General features: G+C 39.6%; 1 protein-coding gene across 1 annotated transcript; it reads right to left on the bottom strand.

Moving 5' to 3' along the window:
- Positions 1-1,946: 1,946 nt before the first annotated feature.
- On the bottom strand, positions 1,947-9,960 carry barhl1b (BarH-like homeobox 1b). The gene is made up of 4 exons (XM_010893958.4): positions 8,546-9,960; positions 6,497-6,722; positions 5,395-5,682; positions 1,947-2,272 (listed from the first exon to the last, which is right to left on the bottom strand). Exons 1-4 carry the CDS (start codon positions 8,997-8,999, stop codon positions 2,146-2,148), a joined length of 1,095 nt encoding a protein of 364 aa, XP_010892260.2. The 5' UTR covers positions 9,000-9,960; the 3' UTR covers positions 1,947-2,145.
- Positions 9,961-11,087: the final 1,127 nt, after the last annotated feature.

Raw genomic sequence — 11,087 nt, 5'->3', positions numbered from 1 at the left:
ATTAAATTGTACTATTTTAGTAGCAGATAGGGAGGATTTAAGGAGTAGTCAGGAGAGTTGACATGGGTTAGGAGAATGTGTTTTAATTTGGGAAAAGGGTTAGGGTGAGCTAAAAACTACCGTTGATGTCAATTTGACAGTAGCCTTCTTTGCAGACCTCCCTTATGGTCATGGCCAGTCCTGTATGAGACACTACTACTTAGTGATGTATTATCCCAGAGGCACCTCCTTGGGCTGGTGGTGGAAGATCAGGGAAGGGGTGGGCATTGCCTTGAGAGGCTGCTTAGGGGCCTTTGCCAAAGACAGGCACACAGGCCAGCCCTAAAACCACAACGTATTGATTAGATAATCTATGTGTCATCTTATGGCGGTGTGGTTTACACTGCCCCTCTGCCCACCCCACTGGGAGTACATGGCAGTTATCACTGACTAGGGGGCGAGAAGTGAGGCGGGGGGCTTACCTTGAACCCAACAGCACCACCTCTTCATCTGTTAGTGGTGCTTTCATTTCTTGTTCCTTAACTTCTCTTTCCTCCAGCACAGCAAGGGAAGCAGGAAGCTCAATCTTTTATTATTTGCTGAGATAGGGATGTTAATTCCTATACCCCTGACCCAAGTTGGTAGTTCTTCACATTTTATCAGAGAAATTATTGGTGGGATTATCTCTCTTCTACACAGCAAAGCTGTTCTTCCTCCTTTCTCTGCTTCATACCTTTAGGCTAGGAGAGGATTTGCTGTACAGGACTTAAACACTGTAAAGAAATGACTTTGCGCTTTTTCCAGTCTTCTTTCTTAAATGTCTCTTGGTCATTTCCTCCTTTCTGTTCCTCCTTGCACCCACATATTAATTCCATACATTTGGCATAGAGGCCTAGTGTGGTCCAGCATTGTGTCTTCCTCATGTGCACATCTAATGCTGCAGCATGGGTTTGATTCCGACCTACTTTATTTCCCCCCACTTTTCTGTCCAATAAAGCATAAAATCACAGAACATTTCTTAACAAAAAGAATGTAGCTTATTTGCAATAACTTAATGTCAGTGAAATATGTGTTTACTAAATTTGACAATTGATGTTTTGGACATTAACTTACAATGAGACATAATATTCATTAAAACATCATACATCATTGATTCATTTGAAATTCGGTTGTAGTTGAATGGAAGAAATAGCTTTGAGTCTTTTGTTAGAACTATTCAAAATGTAAAGCAAAATATAAAATTTTGTGTAATTTTCCATTGATATATTTTGCTATCATTCGAGGCTTTCTGGATTTAAAAACTGACTAAATAACGTTGCCAGTAAATTGTAGAAGGATGTAGCCTAATCTACAGCTATAATACCGACTGAAAAGTCACCGAAAAATTATAGGAAAAAAGACTATCGCCCACTCTACAACGTAAATTAGGGTTTGATTGACTCTTAGATACGTCTGGAGGTTGTTTTGTTTAGTTTTATTCTGAGTCAATGGGCTTAATCAGAGTCACTGATCCTCTGGGTCTAAGCCTGCCCGTGTTGTGTTTTTGTTTGTCGGGAGCTCAACGAGACTCTACCCGCACTTCATTAACCCTGAGTGTGGGACAATCCACCGTAAGAGCCGAGGGATTTGCCTGTATCCTTTCACATGCAAAAATCTCCCCGTCATACGGCAAGACGGGGAGCTTTCCCTGTAATCAGTAGCGCACTTCGTAAGAATAACCCTTTTCATAAATGTTGAGTGGTTCATCGTTATTTGAATCGGTCACGGATCCTTATGATGTTCTTCTAATTTGATTTTCTGGCAAGTTGGAAATGTGACTGGGGTTTTCATCTCCATTTTCCCAACAAGTCCGAACCAAATTTATTGGGATGTAGATTGCAAGTACGGTATTCTTATTTATATAAAATTTACGCTCTTTATAAATGTGTAAATCAGTCGAAGTGTGCCTAATAATATGCCTATTTTACGGAGACAGGCTGATGGTCAATGGGAGAACTGGAACATGTGCCATGCGAGCGGTGCAGTGGGGCCTGAATATCACAACTATTATCGATGTTCAATTAAAAGCTATTTAAGTCTTTTGTCTAATCGTTAATATCCCATTCACTAACTCTGTCAGACTGAGCTCCCTGTGCTTTATGGTCGGATATTTTGGTTGGTTTAAAGTCAGACTTCTATTAGTAGAGAGGTTGGGGTAGCGGGTGGGGGGCCAATGCAGCGGGGGCCCTGCCGAGCCGCTGACCAGATGTCCCCTCGCTGATCCGACCCACAGTCAGCGTCGCCCGGCCACCAGCTGTTGGAGCCGTTTGGCAAAGAGCACAGCCCCAACACTCAAGTTCCAAATGGATCATTTAAGCCACTTAAACAATTGCACACTTAGCCTTGCATTAATATTTAATCTACGTAGAAATATTGTTTATGGAAAACTAATGAAATAGAATTCCATTCTTAATTTAGTTTGCCACGAGATGCTCAATGAGAACACGCAGGTGTAGGTTGTATTTCTGCCTATTTGCAGCATGTACCCTATCACTGGCAGAATTAATTGAATGCTTTATTTAGTGATCGATGCTTCGTTGGTGTGTGTGTTTTATTATATTCAAATTTTCATCAATGCAACTTTTGACAGAACTAAGCCGATCTATGAACAACTGTGGTTGAGTGAACGTTACAATCAATCTAGATGTACCAAAACCGATTTATAGTCATAACTTCATAGGCCAAAGTTTTAGATATTAAGGCGGAATTAAATTTCTCAAATTGAACTCTCACCACTTCAAAGCTTTGAATAAATATCTAGGCATTTTTTAAAGGTTAAAGGCGGTGAATGTTCCTTGCGCTGGCGGTGACATTCTTATTAACTTTTTAGGGGTTTGACAAATTAAATCCACGATAATAACCAAATAGTGAGTTTTTTTTTTAGGGAAGTGTTTGACAGACATGTTTAAAATTATTTAAACATGGCGCTTATAATATAATTCTACGAACCTTAATGATTTTATTAGGTATCCCTACTTGGCTGATTTATCTGGGTTTTCTTGTCGTAACAGAAAATGTTTTGCTGTTTTATGATCAAACATAACACATCCTTATTTTTTGTGATATGGCCCCTATATGTAAGCTGTACATAAAAAATTGTCCTTTGTGTGATCTATGTAATTAATGCATTTACAAAAGAAAATACCGGACAAAATGTATTTGCACACAAAGAAATGCTATGCAATTATTTAGTAAAACAGCTCAGGAGAAGAGAACTCAAGGTAGGTTATTTGGACCCAGCCACGTGGGTTGCATGAATAACCCAAATAGTTGGTCTGTTTGCGAGGCCCTAACTGGGAAAATTTTTCCATCGGTTAGGTTGACTCAGCAGCCGGGTCATTTTTTATGTAATTAATAGATTGCTTTCAGGAGGCATGCCATATTAGGCGCGTACCCTTTAGATTGATCCCACCCGCAACCAATGAGACAAAGCTCATTCCTGTTCGTCATGTTACGTCATGTTTCGTTATAAAATGTTTCCTTCACTTTTTTTCACATACATATTATTCCTTGCATTACATTACTTAAATTAATGAGACTATTCCAATACTGAGACACAATGTTGGGAAATATAGTTATTTCAATTATTTTATTTTACCTTAATTTTGTTAGGCCCGTCAATAACAAGGAGTTTGTATATGCATGGAATCTTAACGAACTCATGCAATTTTGTAAGCCTCCGTTAAAGCAAAAATAATATTAATGTCAGTATCCAATGCGCGAACAACAGGCTACAACAGAACAGATAACCGGAGAGAAATGTTCCACTTATTGAGCAGCTAAAGTGTCCCTAAAATAACTACCGGAATGCCACGCCCGTAGCAAGAACGACGTCCAATCGTATGATCTGCCACTCAGGGTCATCTCTTTATAAGCAACCCGTTAAAGACAATAACTCAAACCAGCGACCAAACGTTTTTATTGGTTTGAGTGTGTCAAAAGGCTTATGGTCTTATCAAGTTTTATTTCTAGGCTTTACTAAACGTTTTTCGTGTGTCATTTTAAATGCATAACGGATGTACTTCCCTTTACCTGTTTGAACTCAAGGATGCTGACGTAGATGCTGATTATTAGCCTACCTGTATTCCATTTGCACATAAGTGGTTCATGTATTTTTCATGCACATGTTTGGAAAGATGTCGCTCAGTCACGTTATTAATTGAAAGACCTTTATTTGAACATATATAAAAGTAATTCTCTTTAATTCAAATTCCCCTCTAGCTCCGAATTAATCTGTTTGAACAGTTTGACAAAAAGTTAGCCGATTTCAGCTAGGGGCGAGGAACGAAAAATCATTCAGAAATACGAGAACCACTCCACAAATTAATATCTGCAATATACATTTTTCATCAAAGAGAGTAACAATGTTTCCACGTTTTCATACGAAATAACATAAGTAATGCACAACGTCTGTTTAAATACACTTAGCGAATCAACAGGCGCAAGACCCAAACTGGCAACCCACTCAGTCTAAAATCATCATCTGTTCATTAAGTGAAAGCGTTGCAAGTATACATTGCTACTTTATCAGCTGATTCACTTCTTTGACTCCAAATTGGGGTCTGAATCAGTGTTCAGGTAAAACCTCAGTTAAAAACATGAACCCATGGGTAGACATTTTGAATACATTGTTGTTTCTCTCATGGACCATCATTTACTTCCATCCAGATTATCTCTGACATTATAGGAAGAAGCCGCTAGCTCTGGCCAATCTGTAGCTTTTTCTACTAACATCTGATGTAAAGACAATGTGTAAAATAAAAATATTGTTAAATCATTGTTTAATGAAATTCAAAATATTTGTATTTACATGTCTATATGTCACTTGTAAAAGGTAGGCCTAAACAAATCTCATCTCGTCTTTGTAAAAAGAAAGAGATCAAAATAATAATTATTATAAAATGCCTTTGGATCATCTAATTAGCTATGCAACTAAACTTGGGATGCTATTTCAGTTTGAAGACCTATACATAGATATGTATGTATGTTTTTTAATACTGTAATGCTTTTTTGTATCCTGATACCATAAGATAGTAATATTAATCATAATTTCATGAATCTGAGTTATAGTACCTTTGCCATAAGCCTTGGTGCCAGAAACAATTATTTCTGTAAAATGATCTTGCCCTTTCAGATGTAGCCCACACTAACAAAAATATAAATATATATAAGTTAAATGCATAGAGAAAAAAATAAATAAGTTATAAATAAAGAACTTCAGTATGGTAAAAACCTGTCCACTTTAGAGACTTTGAGATTCAGTCATAAAGTTCATTGTTAAACAACAATGCATTTTTTTGTCACCAGCTTAAATAGTTGTTTTTTTTCTCTCTCTTTCATAAAGAGTCCTATGTCTGCCAGGTATGGCCGGCTCACCGCTGCTGTGTTGGCCGGGGAAGTACACCGGAGAGAGAGGGGAGAGGGGGTGGTTCACTACCCCCCTGCAGGCCATGCAGAAGAATCCTTGGAACGAGAGGTCGTTGCAGAGATGGTGGGGGTGCGGAGGGTCCTCTGTACAGGTAGAGCGCCGCTCCGGGGTCCAGATTGGACATCAGGCTTTGAGGGTAGAAATAGGGCGACGGAAACATTCTCTGAAGTGCTGAATAATTTCCAGCCTCGGCTAACAGTTCTAGTCCAACCGCCGTCTGCCTCTTCCACTTCGTTCTATAAAAAAAATATATTGTAGCCTATTTAGTCATCGCAATTGAATAATAAAGTTAAAAAACAGTTTGCATAATGACATTAAAATAATTGTATTACAGAACTCGGACAAATGTATTAAATCATATTTGCACTGCGTAAAAAATCCTCCATTTGGGAAAACCCTTTGAAAATGACTGCACAAATGCGTTTTAATACGATTTGGGCCTATCGTTGGGCCCTTTGGCCAGCACAAGAATAATGCTATTTTCAATTGTGGTGTTTTAAGCGCCCAATGTATTTCCTTACGTTGTCGTTGATTCAGACCACAAGCTTTAAATATCTGGAGCATAACATGCATTCACTTTCGATTATGATTTAGGACCTGTTAGTTTCATCATGGGGTCTTTAAGGTTTCAACTGAAGATTGCTAGCGTTGCTAGCGCTTTTTCTGGGGCTAACTGTCCTCTGCCGTTTATTTAGGGAGGGGGGTAGTTTTCAGATTGTGAGTTAAAACTCTGTCCTCTAATAGGATAATTATTAATAATTCTAATTAATTGAATATAGTAGTGTGGAGGATTTATTGATAATGCAAAAAAAATGTCTTAAATGTCATGACTTCACTTGCAAAGCTGTTATTGTTTATGCAGTCCAAGCAAATTTTGTGAAATAAATGAGTTTGACCAATGAGTTTGTCTGACAGACAGAATAATATTATTGTGTCAGAAGAGCACACTATCATGGCCTTGGCCTGCGTTCTGCATTTAGTCACTTTTAAATGTGTTGTAAATTGTGTAATTATACTTAAGCCGACCAAGCGTCGCAGTGCTTAACCTACCTCCTGTTCTGGTACCAAGTTTTGACCTGTGTGTCTGTGAGGTTGAGAGAAGCGGCCAGCTCCATCCTGTCTTGCACACTCAGGTACTTCTGTCGTTCGAAGCTACGCTCGAGCTGGGCCAGCTGGTGGTCGGTGAAAGCTGTTCGCGCTTTCCTGGGTTTCTTCAGCCGGACGTGATGGGGACTGTCCCTACTACTCGATATTTCACGCTCTCCCTCCTCTTTCACTGAAAAGACAGGAATAACACAAATATGAAATCTCAATAGCTAAATTTATTTCGAATATTTATAAAGCCTATCAAACAGAATAATAGCCTACAAAAAGGAACACAGTCCTAGGCATATCCCGGCTTATAGACAGGATTGTGATTTATGTATAGGAACATATTTTAAAAGGTAAACCTTTTTTTTTTAATTCTCCCAGATATTTAAAAAGCCTTGTTTAATTAAGTGTTGGATTACTTAGATAGGTATGCCACTCTCCATCGGACTAAGTTTGTGCCTATAGTTTTTTGTTAATAAAGACTGCCTTTCTACAAATTGCCATTAACATTATATTACCACTTGTTTCTGCACGGATGTCTAAAATGTGCTCTGTTTTTTTCTTTCCTTTGCTCTTGTGTTGGGGCCTAATTGTAATATAAAATTCTCTATTAATTCTTCCCCTTTTCCCTCCAAAACGTGGAGATGTGACGTGAGAGCTCTAGCTAGTTGAATAGTTGAGTCGTCTCTCAAGAATCACAATAATCCAGCTAATTGAGCCACGAGGGAAGGGAGCCTTTCAACCGCGACCGAAGAAACTTCACAGGGCGGTGGATAAGAGTGAAATAAAGACCCGGCCGGCCTTGCACTTTACAAATCTGATTAGCACTGGGACAAATTGTATCAAATCCCTGAAATATTAGGAGGCGGATTCGCCGAAATCAAAGCATCGTAAGACTCCCTACACGAGCTTTGGAGCTGATTTGACTTGGTTGATATCGAAGAGAATCTGTCACATACACACAGACACACAGTATCAAAACATATTATGTTATTTATGCGCATGTTGCTTTCTTAAACTGAGGTGAAGACATTGGCCTGCAGGAAAGACATTTAAAACCCCCTGCTATAGCCTAATGTGCCTAATTAATGTGCTAAAGTTGTTTTCTTTACTATAAATAACATGTGTGCCTTAGCTATGTAATTACATTATTGTATTTCCGAAAGAATAATTACAATAATAAAAATAACAAAAATAAAGCCTACATTGGTTATTATCAACGTTTCTGTCTTGTAGCCTGTTTCTGAAAAAGGGTTGGGTATTTGTGTTGTTGTAGTTGTTGTAGGCTGTATATTAATCAGGTTCATTTTTGGTATTATATTTTTAACCATCATTTATTTTGACTGGCTTGTTTCTTACAACCAAGAATTGTCCTTGCCTATAGTCTAAATGTTAACTTATTTGTATCCAGGCGTTGTTTCATTAAACTGTAAACGGAGGTGACATGTCTGTTATGGCAGACATGATTGGAAACAGACAGACCCTTGATGGCATTTATCTGGAGGCGACCCTGTCATCTTTTCCATGGCTTTTTTCTTGCATCCCTGACATCAACATATTTCTTAGACGTCTGCTAATGCAAGCAAATGCTTTTAGAAGAAAACACGTTTTGGCACATATAATTGGAGACTATCAACAATATGGATGCAATAAATTAGAAAAAGCGATAAACTGGATAGTATCATGTTTTTCTCTTAATCTTCACGCTGAGATCTTACTGTCCAACATAATTGACGTATTATTGGTAAAGTTTCCTTATTTGCCAATCTTTTCCTTTTTTTCTACGTTTAGGCTACCTTATTTATTTTTATTAGGGTGCAGGCAAACACATACGATACATTACACATACACATTTTGGTGATGCATTTGGTTCAAGCACATAGCAAATCAACTGCAGGCTTATTATATGCGTGAAGCTAAAACAAGCTAACGTGCAATAGTTCTGGTGTTCATAAATTCCCTTTGAAATCCTTTGATACATGCTTGTAATCGGTTTCACTCTATTACCTTTGTATTCGCTGTCTGACGATGAGTTGCTGTGGATTTTGTCCATGAAGTCGTCTGCGAGTTTGGAGGCAAGTCGTCCCGTTTCTTGAGTTGGCTGGCCATTACTGGAGTACGGGGCGCAGGCGGCCAGCGGTTTGCAGTCAGCTAATATATCTCTTATCAGAAATGATGAGGTGACAGTCCGCGGCTGCGACCCGGCAGAGATTTGTCCGTGTTGCAGATGGGGTGGTAGCCCAATAGCGTGACCTTGCCTCTGCGATGCCTCATCCACACACTCCCTCCTTGGCGACGGGGGAGACGAGCAGCCACTTTCTAGGTCAGACCTCGGGCTGAACTCAAGCGGTGATCGGCACTCTCCCACCGAACTGTCCCCTTTTGACATGACTGGACTTCCAGGTCTGTGTGAAAGTAAAGAGTCGATCCCAAAGCTGGACCCATTGGTGGATGCCTCCATTGTTTACCAGCGCAGATGAGTTCCTTCAGGCCTGAACTCAAACTATCATTGGTATTCGAGGCAAGTTCAGGGTGAGCACCGATTGCTAGATGTAACTACCCCCAGTTTATCCAAAAGGAAAATCCAAAAGATTCGGAAACCACAAATATGTATCCACGATGTTTTTGTCCTCTTCTTGATTGAGTATTATTGTTGTCAAACTAACAAAATCTCCAGGTTAACAACGTTACTAGGCAACAAAATCGACCCAGCATCCAATTATTATCTCCTAAGTAAAGCACTTTTCATAAAATCGATGCAGATTGGTGCTATTCTCTGTCGGGAAGTTTGATTTGTATGGATTAAATGTTTTTTTTTTTTTAAGGAAAACTATCCGGTACGATTTCTGAAATTATTTATTTACTTTTTTCAAATATTGACAAAAAAATCTAATGCTTTGAGGCAGTAGAGCAGCATTAGCGCAAGTATGCATGCGAGTCGACACCACGTTTCAGCACTACGGACAGAGACAGCTGCGAGCGTAGCTGGCGGAACTCAAGACCTGCAAATGACGCAGAGAAAGGACACAATTGCTGAAATTTTCATCACTTAAAAAGTAGTTCGCTGGTGTAACCCGTGCGGCGCTCGAAGGCAGAAGAAGGTATAGGCATTTTTTTGCCAGTAGAGAGATGCAACAATTGACTCGAAACGGGTGGGCAGCTGCAATAAAGAAGACGCGCACAGTAAAACTGTGGTAACACGGGTTAAATAGACACAACTGGGAACTAAAGCACAGAGATGTGAGGAACATTTCCAAAAATGGAACTTGAGGAAAACTCAGGAGCTAGGTTTTTAAGGACGCCCCGTCCACGTGAGTCCCCTGTGACAAGCCTTCATTGGCTGAGGGGGCTTTTTTGGGTGTTGACGGGCTTGCGAACAGGAAAGTGGACTCCCTCCCAACACACACACGGCGCGCGCTTACTCACCCCTCCTCCCTGCTCCCTCTCTTTGATTAAAAGAGACACTGAATTCATCAGGAGACTCAGATCCAACTGTTTACAGGCAATTTTCACACTGTTTGCTTTCATTACATCATTGATGAGGCTTATAATGGGGTTATTATGTGGAGCGGGTAGGTCTTTTCTCTCGCCTCTCTTTGCGCGCGTGTTCAGACAAAACTTTTCGGGCTTTTTTTGTACGTTATGGGCATTTTCCCTCCTTATCATCTATTGACAACGGTCCGGTTTGAGATTTTTTCCATCTATTTTCAAGTTGACTTATGTATATAAAAAGCCGTTTGATGTTAACATTTGACACAGACATGGAAAATTATAGTAAGATGTATTTGATAGGCCTATATATTTTTCAAAATATGTTCCGAAATTATTTTTATATTGTTAATATTATAAAGTTGTTGTTATTGTTATTTTCGTTGATTTTGTGCTGATGTTTCTGGTAAAGAATGCATATCGTTACCATATTTATTCTGCTAATAGCCTAATCATTTCTAACGCATTTAGGGCTAGTGCCATTCTCTTGCACGTTTCAAAATCGTGGTGACACAAATATCTCGCTTTTATTTTCTCGGCTAACAAATATGTTGTTTTTCATATGCATCGAGAGCAAGTGAAGGTTATACATGAATAATTGTGCCTCTGCTATTCCCGACTTTTTTCTGGGACTGAACAAAGCTCCAACATCGAATCATCAACGTTGAGTTTATGAGGCTAAATTGCCTATTTAATAGGCCTACTAATGTATACAATGCTAATGAGGAATAATAGTCCGAACAGCATGAGCTGAAAGGATAGCGTGACGTAAACTTTAACTTGCATGAAATACCATTGTCTCCACTTTCGCTTCTTTTTCGAAAACAGTTAGCCCCACATGACTCCCCGACAGGCCCTAATAATCGAACCCCCCATGTGACCACCAGACTGTAGGCGCGCGTCGGTCTCAGACACCGGCAGGTTAGTGAATCCGCTCCCCACTCCCATGGGGTCCTATCGCGGCTGCAAGCTGTCACAATGAGGCGGGGACAGAGATGGGAAAGAGTAGCTTCGACTACACACCCATTCTGATTTGGCCTTTCTTTACAAATGACTTGGC

This window comes from Esox lucius, chromosome 14 (genome assembly GCF_011004845.1).
Source record: "Esox lucius isolate fEsoLuc1 chromosome 14, fEsoLuc1.pri, whole genome shotgun sequence".
Classification (NCBI taxonomy): Eukaryota; Metazoa; Chordata; class Actinopteri; order Esociformes; family Esocidae; genus Esox; species Esox lucius.
Note: the sequence above shows the minus strand (reverse complement) of the source record. Positions and strands in the feature narration are given on the sequence as shown.